This window comes from Wyeomyia smithii, chromosome 3 (genome assembly GCF_029784165.1).
Source record: "Wyeomyia smithii strain HCP4-BCI-WySm-NY-G18 chromosome 3, ASM2978416v1, whole genome shotgun sequence".
In the NCBI taxonomy this organism is placed as follows: Eukaryota; Metazoa; Arthropoda; class Insecta; order Diptera; family Culicidae; genus Wyeomyia; species Wyeomyia smithii.
This window is the reverse complement of record NC_073696.1, coordinates 152,791,789-152,815,526: the sequence shown is the minus strand read 5'-3', so window position 1 is coordinate 152,815,526 and position 23,738 is coordinate 152,791,789. Positions and strand designations below refer to the sequence as shown.

Below are 23,738 nucleotides of genomic sequence, written 5' to 3'. Positions count from 1 at the left end.
GTGAATACATTTTTCAGCATTTACACTGCAAGAATCGTCCGCATGAGTTTCTCCACACTTGCTACATCGTGCCTTATTGCAGCAGTAGGCGGCTGTGTGGCCTAGCTGCTTGCAATTGGTGCAATTCATAACACGGGGTACATACAATCGCACAGGCAGACGAACCCGATCGATCGAGACGTGGCTAGGGAGAGCAGATCCGGCAAACGTAACACGAAACGAGTCTGACGGAGTGTACACTTTTGTGCCGTTGACAAGAGACACAGACCGCAATTGCTCGCAATCTATGATCTTTACTTTTACGTCGTGACACAAAGCATTTTTGAAGCAGCCAAAACCGCTTGCCAAGATACACTCGACCGACAGACTCGAATCGGTTATGACACCGTCGATCTCCACGTCTCGTGCGGGTATATAAACGCGATACTCGCGTGTGAAAAGCTCGGAGCGAGCAATAGCGTTGGCCTGTTCCAGGTCGCTGACCACGACACGGAGCTTGTTGGGTCTGACCTTGGAGATTTCGGTCACAGCCTTGTACCCCTCCGTCAGGTCTTTCGAAATCTGCAGGATGTTTAACGGTTTCGATTTCGGTCCTGCTTTTGGCCGAAAGAAAACAGTAAAACTGCCCTGAGATCCGTCCGGGTAAAGCCTGGGGCGAGGGGGGACTGGAGAATTAACAGAGGAAGGGTTGGCAGGAGGGACAGGGTCGGAGGGGTTCGGGGATGGTGGCACGGGAGGCGAGGGATTTACATCCATCGCGCTAAATCTAGCGCACTAGCGCCGACAGAACACGTACCTCTTTACTTCTCCTTTCAGCAGGGTTCGTTGTCCGAACGGTCGAAGCTGCAGCCGTTACAGCCAGCAGCACCAATACAGCAGCTCCAAACAGCCACCAGCAGCGAGCCGGGTGTGTGATCACTCAGCACAGCGACACAACTCGCTGTCAACTGTTGGCTTCTTTTTTTTCCTCCTTTGTGTTGAGATTCTCGTCCACTGCTGTAGCACAAATCACTTAGCAGCCAAATCGGCTTACGCACCAGCAAACAGCCACGATGCGAAACAGTTGCACAAAGGCGGGCGACCTTGAACCTTCACTCGACCAGGCAAACAATGCCAACACTTGCTCGCGCTTCTTTTGTTTTATATTCTATCGGAGCGATCACCAAACACATCCGATACTGATGCGTGTTCGGCACAGAATGATTTCTTTTGTCTAGATAATAAAATATTTCTGTCAAGCGTTTCGATAACACTAGTATCGATACCCATCACCCAAACTGCGAAATCGTGTGCGAGATTCAACTGTGATAATCGTGTATTTCGGGGTAGTCCAATTTGGCGTAAAAGTCGCAATAATATCGAGTCAATATAGATAATTTTTCCGAAATTCTCTCATTGAAGCTTAAAGTACTCATTTTGAGCCCTAAAATGAGTAACTTTTACGCATCGCGCATCAGGGATAATATGAGTAATATTTACTCAATTTTTAGAACATTCGGTGATACTCAAAAATGAGTAAAACAACTTCTACTCAATTTTGCGTACATACATAAGATTATTTAGTCCCTAGATAAGTAATGTCGCTAGTGTGCCCATTGTGTTCGAGGTAAATCATGTTGCGCAGAAGATCCCAAACACTAGAGTCGATTTGCGCGATTCGACTTGAAAATTGCATTGAGAATCGTGATTTAGTAGACCCACCTCTATTTTGAGCTTTGTTATCCCGCATAATCAAAAACCATAAGTAAAACGGTAAGAATCATAAATATACTCTATGGCGTATGGTTACTGTTTGTGGTATAATCTCATATTAGTTACTATCATAATAAAACATATAACATTAACCTTTGAGTTACACAATTGTATATGGTATGCGCAAATTAGGAGATAAATACAGGTAACAAAGATATTTTTACCTTGTTATTAATGGTAACTATTCAAGGAACGGTATTTGATCGCATTGGCAAACACTAATCAAACAGTTCTCAATATGGTTCCTTAAACCACTCATGATATAGTAAATTCCCAAATCGTATTATTCAAAAAAACGATGATCATACCATATCTGTTATAACTAATAACTGTATCATGTAAATATTTTTAAACTACTTCTAAACATGAACACGACTGGCGAGTCATGTCATATAATATAGCTTAATGCTACATTTGTTACCCTCATGATAAAATATCTGTCCCGAATCCGAGTTTGTCTACCGTCGAGTTATTTTGAATAATTTTCCTTTAAAACCATCCGTGAAGTTTATTGATTTTAAACCGGGTTCCCTGTTTCTCAGTTCATTATACTTGGACATGATCTGCTCATATTTTTTCTTGAAAAATAATTTTCTTACTGTTTTCATTCCACAATAGTTTCAGTATATTGTTTTTCATTTTTTTTTTATTTTTTTTCAATTTCGACACGTTAACTTGTTGCTTTTTAGAAGAGAAGTAAAACAAATGCAAAGTAACGTATAACTGATAATAAAACATTTTTATTGCGGTTACAGATATAAAATCATTTTAATCAACTTGTAGCTTATAACTTAGTTCACTAAAATACATTCTACTGTTATACGTCATTGATATTATTTTTTAGGGGGTTTCATTAAGTCTAATCAACATTACCTCGTTTTCATCTATCTTTTGGGCACTCCAAAAACGCTCCTGAATGATATCCATTTTCATGAATACATACAAAAAATAAATCCCATTTTCATCTGATACAATATTTTTAATTTTACCAAATATACGAACTTTCTCTTCAGTGATACTAAAATAACAGTCGTTATGTTTTTGTTTTTTATGTTTGGCTCGAAAGTTTACATCCAGTTCAGGCTTAAAGATAAAATTTGCGTATTTTAAACGAGTCAGAATAGTAAATTCTCTATTATTGTTGTATTTGTTGATTTTTGGATCATCCAGAACTAAACAAAATTCCGTGTATCTTGTATCCGTAACTTGAGGTTGATGAATTTGTTGCAAAAATCAACTACCTTCTTCTGAAAATGGTCATTAACCGGATTGTTTACGTTCGATTGTAAAACGCATCGATTAGCTACTATTTGTACTAGGGGTTCCTTGGGACCTTTAATGAATGATTTGAAAACACTGTTCATGTTTTTAAATGAAAATAAAGAAAATGACCACACCGGCCCATAATCCCTTGAACTTGCTACTAAATGTGTTAGTAAATGCACATTATAAGTCATTTCTTGTAAACCGTACAACGATTCAAAGTCTTTTACAAATTTTATCAGACGTTGCTCACAAAGTGTATATCTTGGTTCTGTCAAATTGTTCAGTAGATCCTTTATTGTATCAACTAGCAATAAATATTGATTATAAAACACTACCGGCAGTGTATCAAACAAGCAAATCGGACTGTAATACAACAACCAATTAAGCCATTCGTTTGCTTTCCACGAAGCTCTATCTGAAATTTTTCTGGGTCTACGCGAAACCTCAACAAATGGTTGTTTGGAATCTATTATTTGTTCGATAATTGGAATTTTACACTTCATGTAAGCTGAATGGCCAAATGATTCAAACCATATAGAACATAATTGTCGACAAACTCCTAACAAGACGTTGTGCATATAATCTATCGGTAAATTCCTGATGACGTCTAAACCAGGTATTCTAAGTAACGGAGATATACCTTCAACACCAAACACTGGAGATTTTCTAACTGTACTCAACTTCATAGCGTGGACAGTGTCACTGTGATTTCTGTTTGTAATATTTTCCTTGTAACCGTACTTAATTTGCCTCCCGCAAAGGTCTCCAGGATGCAAACAATATCCGCATGCATCATAACCATTGAATTGTTTCATATTTTGTAGCTTACACCGAGCCATTGTATCTACGCAACAAGCAACAATCTGTACAGTATCAATTTTAGCAGAGCTTAAATCGAGTCCTTCATCATAAAGATTTCGAAACATTGGTGTAAATGGTTTAAAAAAACGTCCAAATCGGGCTCGCCGTCTGCCAACCATAAACCCGCAACAATCATATTTTTACGTAAGAACCTAATATCTGGCGGTAGTTCATTAATCGCGAACATTAAAGGCCATAAAGAACGCTTTGTTGAATTGAACACTTTAACTCCATCTGTGTTCAGGCTGAGTGTGATGCCGTTTTTTAAATTCCTTTCTTTACAAACAGTTGAGTTTATAATATCGGTAACAATGCCACTTTTACAAGACGTTAAGTATTCTCTCAGACGCCACCAGTTTCGATGCAAAACTAGCTTTAATTCGTGGACCAAATCGAATGTAACAAAAAATGTGACCGATGTACTGTCACAGTTCCGACGGAGATATACCTTCAACACCAAACACTGGAGATTTTCTAACTGTACTCAACTTCATAGCGTGGACAGTGTCACTGTGATTTCTGTTTGTAATATTTTCCTTGTAACCGTACTTAATTTGCCTCCCGCAAAGGTCTCCAGGATGCAAACAATATCCGCATGCATCATAACCATTGAATTGTTTCATATTTTGTAGCTTACACCGAGCCATTGTATCTACGCAACAAGCAACAATCTGTACAGTATCAATTTTAGCAAAGCTTAAATCGAGTCCTTCATCATAAAGATTTCGAAACATTGGTGTAAATGGTTTAAAAAAAACGTCCAAATCGGGCTCGCCGTCTGCCAACCATAAACCCGCAACAATCATATTTTTACGTAAGAACCTAATATCTGGCGGTAGTTCATTAATCGCGAACATTAAAGGCCATAAAGAACGCTTTGTTGAATTGAACACTTTAACTCCATCTGTGTTCAGGCTGAGTGTGATGCCGTTTTTCAAATTCCTTTCTTTACAAACAGTTGAGTTTATAATATCGGTAACAATGCCACTTTTACAAGACGTTAAGTATTCTCTCAGACGCCACCAGTTTCGATGCAAAACTAGCTTTAATTCGTGGACCAAATCGAATGTACCAAAAAATGTGACCGATGTACTGTCACAGTTCCGACACTTCAGTTTCTTTTCTCCTAGAAATAATTTACATTTGGCACAGGTATACTGCCGTGTGTAATGTTTCTCCTCAAAATAATCATTAAACTGACGAAATGACTCCGGCAAAGCCTTCGAATCTACAACAATATTTAAAAACTTCAGCAAATCTTCTAGTGCAGCATTCGTGAGTTTATGACGAATAAAAATGTTCAGTATTTGTTCGGATCTCGGTGGACTGGCGGATAGGAAGCAATCGCTCGGTGGAATCAATCAACTCAATTGGCCCTTAAAAGGACCTTTTGACTGCGATGCTCCTAGGTTCCAAGGATTCTTCGGGATCGAATTCACTTGCTGTTACTTAACTACAGCTTTATTATTCAAAAACAACAAAAAACGCGATACATTAAAACAACAACAAACAAAAACAACAACAAACGCGATACATTAAAAGTAGGCGTGGCTTACTCAAACACATCGTTCCTGGATGGAACATTCTCCCCCGGGTGATACAAGGCATCAAAACTGCTTAACTACTATCGGTTTCCTTAGGTGTCTTGTTTTCGTCAATCGGTAAAACGGAAATCTTGGTTATTGATCGCCGATATGTTGCACCATCAACAAACACATTCACTGCGCGTACCAATCCATCTTCACCAGGAAAGACCGCTGTGATTCGACCTAGCTTCCAACTAAGCGGCGGGAGGATCTTCTCTTGCATGAGGACGATCATCCCAGGACGAAGATTTGGCATGGTTCGATGATTCTTTTTTTCGTGGTTGAAGAGTGCTGAGATAATCGCGGCTCCATGAGCGCCAAAAGTGTTCGCGCATCAGTTGTAAATGTTGCCACCTATCCAGTCGGGTCACTTTTATGTCTTCTAAAGATGGCTCCGCTAAGGCAATGAGAGGACGACCAATTAAATAATGTGCTGGAGTAATTATCTGTGGATCAGTAGGATCTCTTGAAGTTGTGAACAAAGGTCGCGAATTGAGTATAGCCTCGATCTCAACGAGAACCGTAGCCAACTCTTCGAAAGTCAGTTTGGCGTTTCCTACTACTCGCTTCAAATGGGTTTTTACAGATTTCACTGTGGCTTCCCATAACCCGCCGAATTCTGGAGCATCTGGAGGTATGAAGTGCCACTCAATTTCGCGCTCTTGACAAAACTGATGAATTTGACCACAAGCCTGTTGGTCTTGAAACTGACGGAACATCTCATGAAGTTCGTGCTGTGCTCCTTTGAAATTTGTGGCGTTGTCGGAATGCAGCTGCTGTATTAAGCCTCGGCGTCCAATCAATCGTTTCAGTGATGCTAAAAAAGCATCCGTTGTGAGGCTCGAAACAGCTTCCAGATGTACCGCCTTCGTGCACATGCACACATAAACAGCGATGTATGCTTTCGTTAATCTTGGACGTCTTCCACCTTCCCTGATCCAGACTGGACCAGCATAGTCTACACCAGTTACAGCGAATGAAGGAGGTGGAACAACGCGCGACTGAGGGAGATTACCCATGAGTTGCGAACTATCTGTCGGATTTGTGCGGAAACAGTGAACACAACTTCGAGTTATTTGACGAATCACGGAACGAGCATTGAGGAGCCAATATCGCTGGCGTAGCGCATTGAGAAGGCCGCTCTGTCCTACATGCAATAGTTCCACATGCATCATACGGATGATCGCTTTGGTGGTCGGATTTTTGTTGGGCAAAATAATTTGATGCTTGGCTGCGAACGGAAGAGATGATTTGTCCAACCTACCTCCAACACGAAGTAAACCATCGTTGTAAAAAGGATTCAAGTTTCCAATTCGTTTGCATGGTTTTCCGGATAGAACACGTTTAATTTCGTCACCCAAATACATCTGTTGTATGGCTCTTATTATGGCCTCAGTTGCTAGTCAAAGTTCGTTGATAGTGAGGTAACAAGATTTCACACGGACGAGTCGATTCATTTTTCGGCAGTTGTGAATGAATCTCAGAACATACGCCATAATGCGTTGAAGCTTGCGGAAGTTACTATGCTTGGATAGGAATGGAAATGGCTCTGTTCTTACCGTAACTGTAGCTGCGATGACTTTGAGCTCGGGTAGTAGCGTATCTGGGACAGCTTCCAGCATGTCAGCCTGATACTGGGTGTCACAAAGGAACTCGGGTCCGTTCCACCAAAGGCTGGTTTTGCTCAGTACCTCTGGTAGTTGTCCTCGTGAAACAATATCTGCAGGGTTCGATTGGGATCGTATATAACTCCACTGGCAATCCGAGGTGTAGTTACGAATTTCGCTGATGCGGTTGCGTACAAATTGTTGAAGCTGGTCAAGCGATTTTCGCATCCAAGACAACACAATGGTGCTGTCAGACCATAGGACCATTTCTCTTATTTTCATCTTCAAGGCAGAAACTACTTTGGTCAACAATCGTGTGAGCAACAGTGCTGCACACAATTCCTTCCGTGGTATCGAAAGATCATGAAGGGGTGCAACCTTCGATTTACTACTTAGAAGGCGCAATTCAGCTGAACCATCAACGAGCTCGATGCATCTGCAAACCCATGCAGCGAAAAGGATACTGCGTTGTCTATTGTTACACGCCTTGGAGCCTTGATGTGAGTCAAAGATGGTAAATCCTTCTGGAGCTCTATCCATTTCTGATAAGTTTCGTTGTCCACTGGTTCGTCCCATCCGAGTTTCGCTCTCCATAACTGTTGAACGAGCAGCTTGGCTGCAACGACGACCGGCGATATCAAACCTATCGGGTCGAAAAGTCTAGCCACTTCAGAATTAATGGCCCTTTTTGTCACACATTCACGTTGCTGATGATTGGCATTTGCGATGAGAAAAGTATCGTTCCGAGGATCCCATAACAATCCCAGTAACTTGATGACTTCGTTGGCTCCGTATTCAATAACGGTCATTTTCTTGTCTCGGCACTCTTCGGGAATTTTTGCTAAGAATGACTCCGAGTTGGAACACCATTTATGAATGGCGAAGCCACTTCTGGCCAGCAACATCTGCAACTGACCTTGGATCTCAACAGCTTCGGTAAGGGTATCAGCACCAGACAATGCATCATCCATATAAAAATCTTCCTTCAAAACACGAGATGCTGCAGGCATTTTATCGCCTTCATCTTCAGCGACTTTAACCAGGCAACGCGTGGCTTGGAAAGGTGCAGAAGCCGTACCGTAAGTAACCGTATCAAGCTCCAACACCCGTAATGGATCGGACGGACTATTCCTCCAGAAGATACGCTGGAAAGATCTATCCTTCGGGGCAACTAGTACTTGGCGATACATTTTCGTTATATCCGCTGAAAATAGGTACTTGTATTTCCGGAAACGTAGCATGACTGAGAAAAGGTCGCTCTGCACAACTGGACCAACCATTAGGGTGTCGTTCAATGATAGCTTCGAAGGGGAAGGTTTCGCACTAGCATCGAAGACTACTCTGCACTTCGTGCTACTACTAGATGGTCGCAAAACGGCATGGTGTGGCATATAATATTTCAGCAAAGTCGGAGGATCTTCAGCTTCGATGATCTCGTGGCAATGATGAAGAGATTCGTATTCTTGGATAAATTCTTGATATTGTTTTTGTAGATTGGAATCGCGTAGTAGACGTTTCTCCAATGCCATGAATCGTTTCAGAGCCAGTTCACGGCCATCTTCCAATTGTGCAATGTTCGATTTGAATGGAAGCTTAACTACGAATCTACCACTCTCATCTCATTTACAGGTTGTCACGAAATGCTCCTCGCATAATTGCTGTTCAGTTGAGTACGTACTTACTTCGGGAACATCTTCTATTTCCCAAAAACGATGCATCCAATCCTCAATTTTCTCGATTGAAGCTATATTTGAATGCTGCAACGCGCTTGAGGAAGCTTCTCCGACTACTCCGGCGACAATCCATCCTAGGCGTGTTTCTTGTAGTCGAGGTAAATTTTCAGCAAGGTGTAGGTGTCCAGGCTTCATCAGTTCAAAAAATAACTGCGCCAATGAGCAAATCTACTTTGGATGGCGTATGGAAATCAGGGTCGGCTAAATCGAATCCTTTCGGTAGATTCCAATGTGTAACATCAATCTTCGTAGTCGGTATGATTCCAGTCCCTTTGGATGTTATTAAACATTCAATTTGGTTTTGGTAATCATCGTGTCGAGAACAAAAACGAACAGTTATTTTATCTCGCGCAAGCGTTCGTAGGGCGTTGATTCCAGTAATTGGTACCATAGCACGTTTTTCGGAACATCCAGTAAATTCGCCATTCGTTCGGTTATGAAGTTCACTTGGGAACCACTGTCTAATAGCACACGACATTGGTGCGTTTTGCTGTTCTTGTCGAAAACGTTAACTACTGCTGTAAGAAGTAGCACTGTTTTTGCGGAATTAGAACAGTTGCTGGAACATGTTGTGGAAATTGACTGTTCCTCGGACTTAACTGTCTTGGAAGCATCGACTGACTGTTTGGGCTCATTCGGAATCGAAGAATTTGCAATCACTGTTCGATTTTCAATTTCACCATCATCGTGTAGTTGCGTGTGGTGTCGCTTCTGGCATTTTCGACACGTTTTCGGAGAAGGGCAATCTTTGGAGCGATGTCCCTTTCGGAGACAGTTGAAGCAAATTCCGGATAACTTAACTTTTTCTAATCTTTGAGCTGCGGAGAAGTCGTTCAATTTGTTGCACTGGAAATTCAAATGCTGGCCGTTACAAAACACGCAAGCATTTACAGGAGGTTTCGTTTCGTGCGGTTTAGTTACAGCGGTGTAACTTCTATGCGGAGGAATCTTAACAGGTGTGAGAACCTGTTTAGGTTTTGTTTGCTGTTGCGAAGGTTGGGATGCTATTTCACAGTTTTCTAGCACTTGGCACCTTGATTTGAGGAAGGTTATCGTTGAATCGTATTTCGGAAGTTCCGCTTTCTTGAGGCTCGTCTCCCAAGCCTTCCGTGTAGATTTACCCAAAGCACCGACAACCAGATACACGACCATATGCTCAGACACTCCTGTGAGCTGCTGATTGAGAAAACGTAAACTTTCAACATGGCGTGTTGCTTCATCCAACAGGTTTCGTAGATCTTTGCACGGTTCAGATGACATCTTGTGCAGATTCATTAATCTTCGGATGTGTGTCTCTACAATCACTCTTTCGTTTTCGTACCTGTCCGTTAACACTGCCCACGCCTGGTTATGGTTTCCTTCGCTGAGTATCTTTGCGTCCAATACTCCAGCAGCAGATCCAATTAATGCTTTGTCCAGGTGACAGAGTTTAATAGCATCACTATCTCCTGATTTTGCCATTAGATCCTGAAAAATGGCTTTAAATTCAGGCCACGTAGAGTGACTGCCATCGAATGTGGGTATTGGGGCCTTTAAGGGTTGCTGTTGTATAATAACTTGCGGAGCAACCGTGGCTTGAGCGGTCGTGTTAGTCTTAGCGGCAAGGATTCTATCTGCGGTAGTCATTGACACGAAATTGTACAAATCCTCAAACCTTTGGTATACTTCATCTTCTTTGGAAACTTCATCATCGTCAATTAGTGCCATCACTTTACTATGAAATCCACTGAACTCGGTATATGCAGCTGTTAAATTTTTACTAATCACATTCAGCTGTGCCAATCCCATATTCCTTTCTTCTCGCATTAGGTTTCGTATTCGGATAACTTTTTGTTGGATTTGGCTACGCTGACGGAAAACTGCAGCTAGCTCCTTCGAGTAGGTTGCTCTTGCGCTATCCACATCGTCATCACTGTTCTCGAAACCTCGAAATTCACTACTCCGCTCATCTTCATTCTGCTGCGTCGGTACCGGTGAATGTTCGAGTGGCATTTTTATTTCACTTGCGCACTACCAGTCACAAAAGTTCACACAAACGACGCACGCGCAACAAGGGCAAGCAAATTGCACGTTACACACGCGAGACACTTGCGACACGACCGTACGCGACGGACGCACAACCAATAAATGTTCAGAGACTAACTTTCACCTCACGCAAAACACGAACAAACATGTGCGAACACGTTAAAACACGCGACGGACGCACGAAAGTTCGAGAGTGTTCTTTTCTATTACTCGCGAATCGCACGATAACACGCAATGTACACCCAAACACTTCTAGAAAGTTCCAATTCTAGCACACACGATGGTTGCGGAAACGCACTTTTAAACAACCAGTGCAATCATGCACGGACGGCTTCAAAGCGAATTTCTGTTCCTCCGGATTTGATCTGTTTTACAATCCGGTTCGAAGGGCCAAATTTATGTTCGGATCTCGGTGGACTGGCGGATAGGAAGCAATCGCTCGGTGGAATCAATCAACTCAATTGGCCCTTAAAAGGACCTTTTGACTGGGATGCTCCTAGGTTCCAAGGATTCTTCGGGATCGAATTCACTTGCTGTTACTTAACTACAGCTTTATTATTCTCTTACACTTTACTGATGGGAGTCGTACACAAAACTAACTTGCGCAGCAATCAGAGCGCTACCTTTTTATAGCTGGGCGAAGCGCGTAAACAAAAACAAAAACAACAAAAAACGCGATACATTAAAAGTAGGCGTGGCTTACTCAAACACATCGTTTCTGGATGGAACAGTATTGAAAACAACACCTCTCTTTTGGTGATAGATAACTCTGGATGAAAATGTTCATCATCTCCTAAATCAATCTAAAAAATTGAAATTGTAAATATTAATTTTAAAACGCTTGTAGAGTGGATACCGTTTGTACATCTTCAGAATCGCTCTCCGTTAAGTATTCCTGTTCGTCACTACTTTGAAATGGCAAATCGCTATCTTGTGATTTACTGCTTGGTTCGGATCCTGTATCTGAGCAGTCAAACATATACGGACTTGTAGAGTCAATAATCGAACAATCGTTGGATTCCGTTCTATCGTAGTTAGTCTCAGCAGTAATCGGATGATTCATTTCGCAATTCACGGTTCTTTGTATAAGTGGTGAATCAACATTGAACTGAATATCACATGCATTTTCATAGTTTTCTGGATGATATCCCCGCTTTGACCGATTCTAGAAAGAAAAAGAAGAACGTTGTTCTTGCGCCTATTTTTAGTATACTAAGTCACTTTTTTCAATCGAATTGGTCCATTCACAGTATTATTTGAGTTGAAAATATAACTCATGCGAGGTCTTCTTGATACAGGAGACATTTTCGTGCATCTATCTGCTTGGAAGTGTTGCAAAAAAAGACAACTTTTATTTACCTAAATTGGTAAAGGCATTCCCGCATAATCAATAACCATAAACGGATGATAATCCATATGGTTTCACGATACCTCATACAGTCGAGACCATATCCCGAACTAGTTGCTAGGCACGTTTTATGGTTATTGATTATGCGGGTTTATAATTGAAAACTTGCATAATCAATAACCATAAACTAATAATTCATATGGTTTAACCATAATCCATACAGTCAGGACTATATCGTGAACTAGTTGTTGAGGATGTTTTATGGTTAATGATTATGCGGGAAGGCAATACATTCAATAGTTTCAATTTTTAGCAACACTGATCGAAAGAAACCCGCAGCCGGCAGCACAATAATTTTGTAAAAGAAAATTTGTGGAATATTTAAAAGTGCGCTTGGTTACTGAAATGTTTAGGAAGATAACTAAACCTGGAGGTAAAATTAAGTAAATAATGTTTCCTAAACCGTTGAGCTGATGTTTTTAATTTTCAATTTTAGGTTTGCTGCCAGAGCTGGCTAAAAAGCAAAAACGAGCAGCCAACCATGAAGATATTGAGATGAAACAAAAAACAGAAGCGGCGAATATTCTGGAACTACCGGAATTGGTAAGTTTCAATCTTTAAAGCGCCCACGTTTGAAATTGAACTCCATCGGAAAAAGTCTGGAATCTCTTCACTAAGTCTGGATTTGTTTGCTCAGGGTTTTTTGCTGGTGCAACGTATTGTACATTACAAATGCTGCAGGAGTTGGGGGAAAAATTCGACTGATATTACATTGGCGGGTCGTTTTCGATCATTTGATATATATCATCAAAACGTAACTGATGTCACTTTATTCGGAAAAATAGGACCTGAATTTTTGCCACTTTTTGTGTTGTCTGTCTTTGTTTGTTGTCACTTATTTTGACCATCTTGGTCATTTTGATCAGACCTTTTTGAAGTAGAATACTTCTCTCAGGAAGTTCGGCTACATAGGGATGTGAAATGAAAATCTAAAACCGAAAAAAGTTAAAAATATGTCCAATTTCAAATGCTAATAAATCAGTTAGTATTCAATGGATTTCCTTCGTTCTTGCAGCAATAGATTGGAAAATCTTCTAAGATTCTTCCCGAAATAAGATAATTGTGATTTTATTATTCACGCTATTGTACTATTGAAAATAGTCAAGTCTTGTCAAAACGAAAAATTCGACCCCTGATTGGTCGTTATATGCTTGCTTCCCAAGCACGGTCGACAGAATCATATACCTTGCAATTGAAAACATGCTATTTGGCCTATATAAGTGCCTGTTTCAGCCGGAGCCGCTCATAATAGTTCTGAACAGCGACGACAGCAGTCCTCCCTTAGCAGCAGCGGGAGCGAGCAGTGGGTACCATCGATAGCGGAAAGCGGCCACAACTGTGGCATGGCTGTGGATAGGCGTAGCAGTTCCAGCGGATCCCACCATCGATAGCAGCAGGGCCAGCAGATGCAGTTACACTGGACACCAATGGCGGCCACAACTGTGGCATGGCTACGGATAGTGTTGCAGTTGCTCAGCAGTTAGGCCAGCGTATAGCGGCCACAACTGTGGCATGGCTATGCATAGCGTAGCATCAGACAGCGACAACAGCAGTCGTCCTTCCTCAGCAGCAGCACTAGCCCTGTGGTTGGTCACCACGTCTCAGGAGCAGCGCGGTTTTTCTCAGCGTGTGTCGCCAGACAGCCATTATTCCCCCCGTGTTGGGGCAGCATGATGATTGCCATCAGGAAATCCAGTTTCGGAAATCAAAATGCCTTTTTGAAGGCAAATAAACAAGTCATTGAAAGTTAATAATTTTTATCAACGCAAGCAAGCATTTTGTGTTGCATCCTAGCAATTTAAATTCGTCGCACCCGTCTAATTAACTGAATGTGAAATAGCTTCCACAGTGCATGTTGTCCGTGTATCTTAGTTCCCCCAATGTTAGGGCAGCTCAAAGGTTGTAATTAGCAACCGATTTTGAACCGCAACATGCTTTTTTCAAGGCAAAGAAAAATAATTGAAGGTTAATAATTTTCTGGCATCAACACAAGCAGACATTCTGTGCGGGATGCAATAAAATTCTGTTGTAGTTGTCTAATTTTTACTTTCACTTTATTTAGTAAACCCCCCACTGTAGGGGCAGCGCAAAGGCTGCGATCAGCATAACCGACATTGAATAATAAATTGCCCTGTTAGTACGCATTCACAAAAGCAGTTAGTCCGACTATGCAGAGCTAATATGAAGTCGATTCAATCAATCAGCATAAACAGAATTTCGTCGTCCCCCAGCTGCCAAGTTGCAACATGATGCAACACGCAACAGCGAGCAAACGAAATCGCTTGATGTTACAAACCACAATAAGATACGGGTTAAAACCGTTGCGTGTGTGAGAACACCATCGGTGTTTATTCGCTGGATACACTATCTACTGTCTACTGAACGCAATAATCTGCATACATGCGACACGGGGACGGGAACATTTTCTTCAACGAAGCTGCGCAACACGACACAAAACATGTTATTTTGTTGCTTCGAAGAGAGTGCTATCGGTCCGGCTCGACAAGAAATCATTTTTGTGCATCCGTGCTACGAAACTGAGGAAAACTTTAGAAACTGAAAAAAGAGGTGGAGCTTATCAAATGATCGCTCTGAGCCATGAGCTATATCATTCCACCACGTACGTAAAATAATTCATTCCTATTTTCATCCCTATATAAGAGCTTGTTTTAGTCGAAGCCGCTCATAATAGTTCTGAACAGCGACAACAGCAGTCTTCCCTTAGCAGCAGCGGGAGCAGAGCAATGGGTACCATCGATAGCGGATAGCGGCCACAACTGTGGCATGGCTGTGGATAAGCGTAGCAGTTTCTGCGGATCTCAGCATCGCATCGATAGCAGCTGGGCAAGCAAAAGCAGGTACAGCGGAAACCAATGGCAGCGTTTAGCGGCCACAACTGTGGCGTGGCTACGGATAGCGTTGCAGTTGCTCAGCAGTTGGGCCAGCGTATAGCGGCCACAACTGTGCCATGGCTATGCATAGCGTAGCTGTTACAGCGGGTATATCAGCATCGATAGTAGCAGGGTCAGCTGATGCAACGACACTCCCTTCACTAAAATGCTGTTTCAATGTGATAGCGGGAAGCATCAGCAGCAGGCTTGCATGAAGTGAATACATCAGCCAGCAACTTTCTCTAAGGCCTCTGCCATAGTAGACGCGAAAAGCGGTGCGAACCGATTCGCTCGGCCGTAGGTTAATGTACAGCTCTACTGATGGCTGTACATTAACCTACAGCCGAGCGAATCGGTTCGCGTCGCTTTTCGCGTCTATTATGGCAGAGGCCTAATGGGAAAGTTGTATCATTTTGTTCAGAAGAATATTATTGTCGGTAATATTACAGAGATGCGATTGCGTAAATCCGATTTTGAATTAAAAAATTGTTCTTTTGAGAACAAATAAAACACTTATTTGAAGAGTTAATAGCTTTTGGTACCAATAGCAGTATAGTGACAGCCTCAACGGTAGATGAAGATGCAGCCGGTACTTCCCTGAGGCCGATGTAAAGGTAAATGGGAGCAGCACGGCGAAACAGTTCGGGTTATGCTTAGACGCGCGTCATTTTTCGTTTCGATATTCTCCACATGAAACGACGCGCTTTCGTATGATAGCGGTGGTATTAGCGGTAGATGCATTTGCCAACAAGCCGTGTCTAGTTTTCAATGTGAAAACACCTTTCTCATTGTGTTGACCGTGCGCCTTAGTCCTCACTATCAAGGTAACACAGAGATGTAAGATAAACACTACATCCTATGATAAAATGAACAATTGTCCTAATAAGGACAACAAATGAATTAATGAAGATTTAATTTTGAATTAGAATACTTCTCTCAGGAAGTTCGGCTACATAGGGATGTGAAATGAAAATCTAAAACTGAAAAAAGTGGGAAAAATTTCAAATGCTAATAAATCGGTTAGTTTCCGATGGATTTCCTTCGTTTTTGCAGCAATCGATTAGAAAATCTTCTAAGATTCCTACCAAATGCATGAAATTGCAATTTTTTCATTCGAACTATTGTACTATTGAAAACTCTTAAGCCTTGTCAAAACACAAAATTCGACCTCTGATTGTTCGTTATACCGCGCTTTCCCAAGCACGGTCGGCAGAGTTATGGACCTAGTAAATTGGGAATGCATCATTTGGTCATATAAGAGCTTCATCAGATAATGAACAAACATTTCATCGGATATTAAATTGAACAACTGAAATTTGAAGAACACAAATGATTATTTGAAGAGTTAATATTTTCTCGTTTTGCGCTATAATTCAAAGTTAATTATCTTCCTCTACATGCATACTCTGATTATTATTACGTGTTTGCGTCGCTTAGTGTTTGGCTACGGCCATGCAGAACGCAAATAACGGCGCGATGCGATTCGGCAAGACGAAATCTGTTGAAATGTATAGCTCTACTTCGCTTAAAAAAGAGCTGTACATTTCACCACGGTAAGGCGAATCGCATCGCGCCGGCATTCGCGTTCTGCATAACCGTAGCCTTTGTTCCGTTCCCGTTTAATGATGTCGTATTAAATGTGCATATTACAATTCGGCAGCACTTCAACGTCTCATTTGCACAAAATTTAAAAATATTCAATGAACTTCATTCAAAATATCAGACAAAAAGAAATTACTTTACTGCCAATTAACGGTCAACGTTTATTTACTAGAAAAAATGACTGACACGCAAGCAGCCGGGTTATCTTTCTTGTAAAAGTATTCTACTTCAACCTTGCGGTCGTGGCTTTGCATACAACTTTCTTGTGATTTTTTCCAAATGAAATAAGTCGATGCGAAATATCTCAGAATCGCATAACGCGTCGAGATCTAAATCTATCTAAAAACAAAATTATAATCAACTAGAAAATTTCGAAATGGGAGAGTGAATTCAATTTGAAATGGAGAATTCGGATTCAGTTGCTGAGAAATTCATGGCAATAGTACTGAATAGTGTTCAACATCGGAACAAAAAGTTGGGTCCAAGTTCCAGTCTAATTGCAGGGTGTCGATTTCCTGGAAAATCAAGGAAAAACCTGGAAAAGTCAAGTTTTGGAAAGTTTTTTTAAAGTTAGGGAAATTCTCGCAAAGTTGCGAAAAGAGGAACAGAAAATGGAAATCGAGAAGTAAATCGATGAAACAATTCAGCTAAACTAACATTTGTTTTTATATGATTTCAAGACGCAAATCGAGAAAGATTCCTTTAGTACCATTGTTATGCGAGTCGAGTGACCTGATTTGACGACTTTAACTAGTATGTCGCTTGCGGTTCCTCCGGTATCCGGTGATATGTAGGGTGAATCAAATGCCTGGAAAAGTATGACATAAATCTTCCAGGCCATCGAATTAGATTCACATGATACGATTTCAAAAAGGAGTTGCAACGCAGTGAAATTTCCTAGGTCACATCAGTCGACTCGTAAAAATAGCCGCAAATAAGGTAGAAAACCTATTTTTTGAGTAGCATGTTTTAACTGAGTGGTTTTGCAGTGCTTGAAGCTTGAAGATCTGGCTTCATAAAATATTTAGAATAAGTTTCCATCAAATTTTCGTAGTACAGTTTGCTTTTTACAGCCTCAAGTACAGACTAGACTCAATTGCCCAGGGCTTGGAAAAATTAACTCGTTTATACACAGTTTGTCGGTCCCAAAATTGATGTCCTGGAAAAGTCAGGGAATTTTATTATTGCTGGGCAGTCGACACTCCGTTGCTGTCCGGTTCGAAGTCTGGTCCAGTGTGTGGATGTGGTAGCTGCCAGTTTTTTTAAGAGAAAGCGTTTTGGTAAAAGAATCATCTCTGTGTCCTGGTAACTATTACTTTCAATTTGGGATTGAAAATAGACAGCACGTAACCCAGTTAGCGTTTTTGGTAATCGGAAATTTCTTTTCTTTGTTTTCATTCATACTTTGACGAAAGAAAAGCGTTCAATAAAGCCCGTGTAAGCAAGTGGCGAACAAACGGGCTTCAGATGTGCATTCACAAAGTGGGGTACTCTCGGGCTTCGCGAAGTTGCCGAAGCAGGGTTTTATTTAGAACGCAGTGGCCCGTTTTGTATTGCCACTGAAGGGCTAAGAGCTGAAGGGTTATGGAACTACCCTGGCATTGTTTAGAGCACACGCGCGGTGGTGTGCTGGGTTTGGACATGTCTGGTTATTGAGTAGGATCAGTGTACAAAGTAGCAGATCTGCGTTGTTGTTTTCAGCTCGTGTTGCGTCTGTGACAGCGGTGTGTCTTATCGCTGGTAAAGATATTCAGGTTCGTTCTTCGCGGTCAAAAAGTATATCTTTTGCTCAGTTCTGAGTTTCTAGAGAATTTGGATTTTATTATGCTCAGGACTCTCCGGAACCAACTTACCAAGAGATTGGCAGCCATCGTTTCAAGTTTCGTTTACAATAGAAAAATAAAATAATCAAAGTTCTTGTTGCATGAACACCGACGTGCTTGAATCCTTATAAATTTTTTTCTGGTCTCTTTTTGGTTCCTTTTTTGTCTCTTTTTGGTTTCTTTTTTCCAGCATTTGATTTCTAAAGTTCTTATTTTCGAGTCACTCAGTCACTATCAGCTCTGCATTTACTGTAATTGATATCACTGCAAACTTATTCCTTTCGGTACATTTTAGTTCCAAGAACAACTTGAAAATAATATAGGCCCAACGGCCTCGAATTTGTATCCATCGAGACTCTCGAAGAGAACAAAAGCAGTATTGAAGCGACAGAACCACCAGAAGAAAATAACCATGTTCCCATAAGTGATGAGAATGGAAATATTTTTGAGGAAATATATCATGCAGAGGAAATCGATTACGAAGAGATGGAGGTCCTGGACACCTGTCAAAAAGATGACATCAACAAGGAAGACACAAAAAAAACCGCAAGACGAAAATGCAATTCAGGTGTTGAAAGAACAAAAATTAGAATCTGACAATCACGCGCTTCGTGTATCGAAGGAAAACCTTACACTTCGGGATTCGTTCAAAATTACATCGGTAAGTATTTCAGATTGGTTATTCAGTTTATTTTTAAGTCCGTTCGATCACTTGTCTTTTTGAATTCGTTCGATCACTAGCTCGTGAGAGATGGATTATCTCTCACGAGCTATTATTTTCAATGTGCGACTGATAGTTTAGCAGTCGCAATTTATACTTTGCTTGCATCAAAAGGAATAGAATGTTGGCCGGATCCAGCAATACCAACCCTCTAGTTTTCTCCAGTTTTTTGGAAACAAGGTTGGCATCGGTACTGTCAATCCAAGCACCGAACTCAACTTTTCCAAAGTCAACCTAGGTTCGCGACGTTTATTTACAGGCGAATATTTTGACAACCAACGTGCTCTGATTGCTATGATTGCTGTTTTTGCAATACCGGTGCATGCCTAGAGTAGAGAACCTATACACTAGAGAACTGACAAGGCACTCACCGCTATAACAACTGTCGCCGCCAAAACGAAAAACGGCTATTCCTTTGCTTGGCCGTTTTTCGTTTTGGCGGCGACAGTTGTTATAGTGGTGAGTGCCTTGTCATTTCTCTAGTGTATTGGTTCTCTATCCTCAGGTTTTATGGGGGGTCAATGAGGGAGACTTGATTTTTTCTACCCCATACGTGCCCGGCGGGGTACTCGTGTACCTACGATTTAAAATCGTTGAAATTTTGGCAATCTTCATCCGGTTTTGATACTTTTAGTACCTACCAAAAGGTTCAGTAACTTATCTAATTCCAAATCCGCGTCAGTGGTGCCCCGGAAGAATTGTCCCATTCTCGAAAGTTGGGTTTCCCGGGGATATGTTCCGAAGCTATGGAATTTTAGAAAAAAAAATAACAGTAACTTACAATTATTGAATCAAAGCAGACTTGGTATTTCTCTGCATCATGTGCACCGCGCGACTAACACTCGATACACGCGAAGAGAAATTTCTTCGCACGCCGTGAATAAGTTTTCGCGCGTTAGTGCGCGGGTATTCCTTCTCGAGTACACGGTGGTGACACCGTGTAGACGAATGAAGCCAGGCGGGAAAACTAGTAAGCAATGGCGGTTTGTCTCTTGTGTATCGGAAAACGCGTGTTAGGTTGTCACGTGTTGGGTAGTTGATTTGACTGCTAAGGAAAATTACCGTGGCATTCAAAATCAATCACACTAGCAATGACAATGGCACGCCGTTACAATGAAATGCCCCGTGCAACCGTTCGACTTTGCGGTGCAAAATTTCGGGTTAACGTGTAAAACTACGGTTTCCGATTTTTCCGAAGAGTAGTCCCCGTGCAGAACGAATAGAAGTGAGCAGTCGCTTGAAAAGTGCAGTGCAAATGAATCGCGCGTGCGGAGTGCTTTGATGCTCGCGCGGTGTAAGTGTAAAATTCACCGAGCACGACGGCCGCACGGAGGAGCAGACCAAGTCTGGATCAAAGTTCATAAAATTTCTTCCACAAGCTATTTTTATGATTTTGGAAGTTTTGGTGATATGTTCTTAAACTGGTCCTTCCGGAACAGATTCCGCTCGGGCTTCTAGTGACCATTAAAACAATTGAATGAAACCAGGCCGAACACTAAGCAATATGGGTATTTTCGGAGCCGGGATGACGCTCAGAGGCCGGAAAATGGTCGCAGATGCCATTTTGAATTCTACGATGGCGACTTCCGGTTTCCTAAAATCTTTCTTCCGATGCATCACTGACGCAGATTTATAAGTAGATAAGTTACTGAATCTCTTGGTACTAAAAGTATCAGAATCGGACGGAAATTGCAAAAGTTACAAGGATTTTAAGTCGTGGGTACACGGGTACCCCGTCGAGCAGGTAAGAGTGTTTTTTTGTCGAGCACAACGGTTAATTAGTGGAAATTGGGAGGTTCACGCTCATCATCGTTAAGTAAGCAACAATCCATTACCACGAATTACCATCACACTGACTCAATTTTTAAATATATGAAATGATCCGCTCGACATGGTTTTTAAAACATCTTTTCGGTTATTGTTTCTATTACCTTGTCTGGTAGATTATATTTTTTTAATTTACGGTCAACAAGAATGTTTAAAAAACATGCTATTGTAATAAAAATTTAGTTGTACCTAATCTGTTTAATTTTTTCAGGTCGCTAGGCGGGTTTCACGGAGAGCGATGGCATCGAGATCACCAAGAAAGAAATGAAAAAGCTCTCAGATCGTTCTGCATCGGACAGCATTTTCTGTGGATTATTATTAATGAAACTTGTTGATGTAGAAAAATTGATGATTAGCAGTGTAACAGGTAAACCGTGCCAACGATTTGCAAAAGTTAAAAACTGCGATGGAACCAGAGCTTACCCACCAGGAGAAAAACTTGATCAAAACTTGTTTGAGTTTATCTGCAGTAAGTATAACCATTACACATAATTTCTGTTTATCTGTATTGATTCTCTCTAGACAAGGTTGCTGAGCGAAATGCAATAAAGTTTGGCGTCGAAAATCTGGCTATAATCCGTGCAAATTCATCCAAAGCCAAAGTTGGCCAATACATTGCACAAAAAATCCAAAATTTTTAAAAAGCCCATCAAACACGTGTTGATATAAACATGAGCGCTCCTAATAATGCCAGCCAAGTATGAATCAATCGAAAACGTGAATAGTTAGTAGTAAACGAAGAACAAAACTCGATTATTTATATGCCAATAAAGTATAAATAGTCTTCTTTTTGTTTTTTTTTTTTGCATTTTTGAACAATATCACAAACAATTTTTATTACAAGAAGAAGACAATTAATCAACCATGGTTCTTAGTACATAAAATACAATGCAGCAACCATTGCTAATACAATGTACGAGCCATAAAGTAGAATAAGCCAAGGATATCTATTATGATCATTTAGCCATATTAGTACCGTTTCCGCTATAATACGTCTACCATTATGCATATAATGGATACAATTACATGAACCGTTTCAGTATGCAATTTTTTTTTTCTTCATCTATCCCTTCAGTATGCATTGTATTTTGCCAAAATAATATGTTTCAACTATATATTAAATAGTTGCAGTGCTGATTTTTGGACTGTTACTTCACCATACCCTGGGTAATATCGAAAAATTAATGTTCGAAAAAATCAGCGTTTTTGAATGGTAACTATACCTAACGCCTAGTTCCCCAAATGGTTATTCGACAGATGACTATACCCTGTATAGGCAAAACTATAGCTGGTGTTGTACGGATATAGTTACTGAACTGTCTAATAAATAGTAGCCACTATTCATCAAACGATAATAAAACTGCATGACATATGGTTTGGTATATGATAATGCGGGATGGGCAAAAACTGCCAAAAGAAAAAGCAGACTACACTGAACCAAATTGCTCGCACATAAATGTATTATCATTACTTGACTTAGGCCCCATTCGAGATTACGAAGCTCAAAGAGATTTTAGAAGCTGCTCACACTCACGTAAACTCTCATATAGATTGTCAGAATATGCTTGTTAACAAAAGTAAAAATATTTACTTTACTCTCTATGCAAAAAACCAAACGAATATCAGCAGCTATAACAACGAGTCCCGAATAACGAATGTATCTCATTTTAGAACTGATTATCATCTTTTGCTTGCGCAGTTCAAACACATAAGAAAAAGTATTCTTTTTAGAAAAAAAAATACACTTAACAGTTAAAAATAGCATGATTGTTATCAACTATGGGAAAGATTATAGACGCGCATATAGAAAGCGAAACGGTGTGAAACTGAATCGTAAAACAGTTCATGTTTGTGTACGATTTCCTCAACCCATTTCCGGCGGAGAGAAATCAGTTTTTACCTTTAAAATTGATCTTCAATCGTTGCATATTAAAAATTAATCTGTTCTCTAACCATACTAAATAGTTTCATCGTGCAAATTTTCAAGTATAATTGTCAAACTTAACACCCGCCGTGAATGGGTTAATGGGGCTTCCCTGGATGATTCTATTTCACATATGCGCTTGAATTCATGCTGCCAACTATGGACAAATATCACTAAAAATAAAAATGCGAAATCATTGATAATATTTTCTTACCAGTGTGCATAGCGAATCATATCATTTGACGTAAATTAGTAGTGCATCGAGTAGCAATGGGCGATCTTTGAACAAAAATCGATTCTCCTGCATCGATTAATCAAAATCAATAAAATCGGTTCATAAGAAAATCGAGCCTGAAAAATCGATTTAACAAAAAATCGATTTTTGTTCGGTATAAGCTTTTTACGACTTTTTTTGGCTATATTTATGGAGATTTTGTTTTGTTTGCGTTTTCTGGTTTATTAATCATGTTCAACGAGTTTTCGTACACAACATCTACTAACGATACGGCTTTTTTAGTTTATTGCCATCTTCTTTTACCGCGTGTACTCTTAGCGTTTTTTTTTATTTTCTACTAAAAGTTTTCGTTGTCGCTCATCCCATAGACCATTTCACGAGACGTTTGGGAACTTGATTCATGAACGAAATTTTCACAGAAAGTTTGGAACCGCTGACATAATGCACGTGAAAGCATCAAGAACATCAGCAGGATCC

General features: G+C 40.6%; 1 protein-coding gene and 1 long non-coding RNA gene across 2 annotated transcripts; one reads left to right on the top strand and one right to left on the bottom strand.

The window, feature by feature from the left end:
- The first annotated feature begins 1,599 nt into the window (after positions 1–1,599).
- On the top strand, positions 1,600–21,836 carry LOC129731887 (uncharacterized). Its single transcript, XR_008729109.1, has 6 exons — positions 1,600–1,752; positions 12,492–12,611; positions 12,675–12,781; positions 18,850–19,215; positions 21,314–21,571; positions 21,625–21,836. It is a non-coding gene; the product is annotated as an uncharacterized LOC129731887 (long non-coding RNA).
- On the bottom strand, positions 11,373–12,160 carry LOC129731885 (uncharacterized). Its single transcript, XM_055692250.1, has 3 exons — positions 12,052–12,160; positions 11,687–11,995; positions 11,373–11,633 (listed from the first exon to the last, which is right to left on the bottom strand). The coding sequence occupies exons 1-3, from the start codon at positions 12,133–12,135 to the stop codon at positions 11,442–11,444; spliced, it is 585 nt and encodes a 194-aa protein (XP_055548225.1). The 5' UTR covers positions 12,136–12,160; the 3' UTR covers positions 11,373–11,441.
- Positions 21,837–23,738: the final 1,902 nt, after the last annotated feature.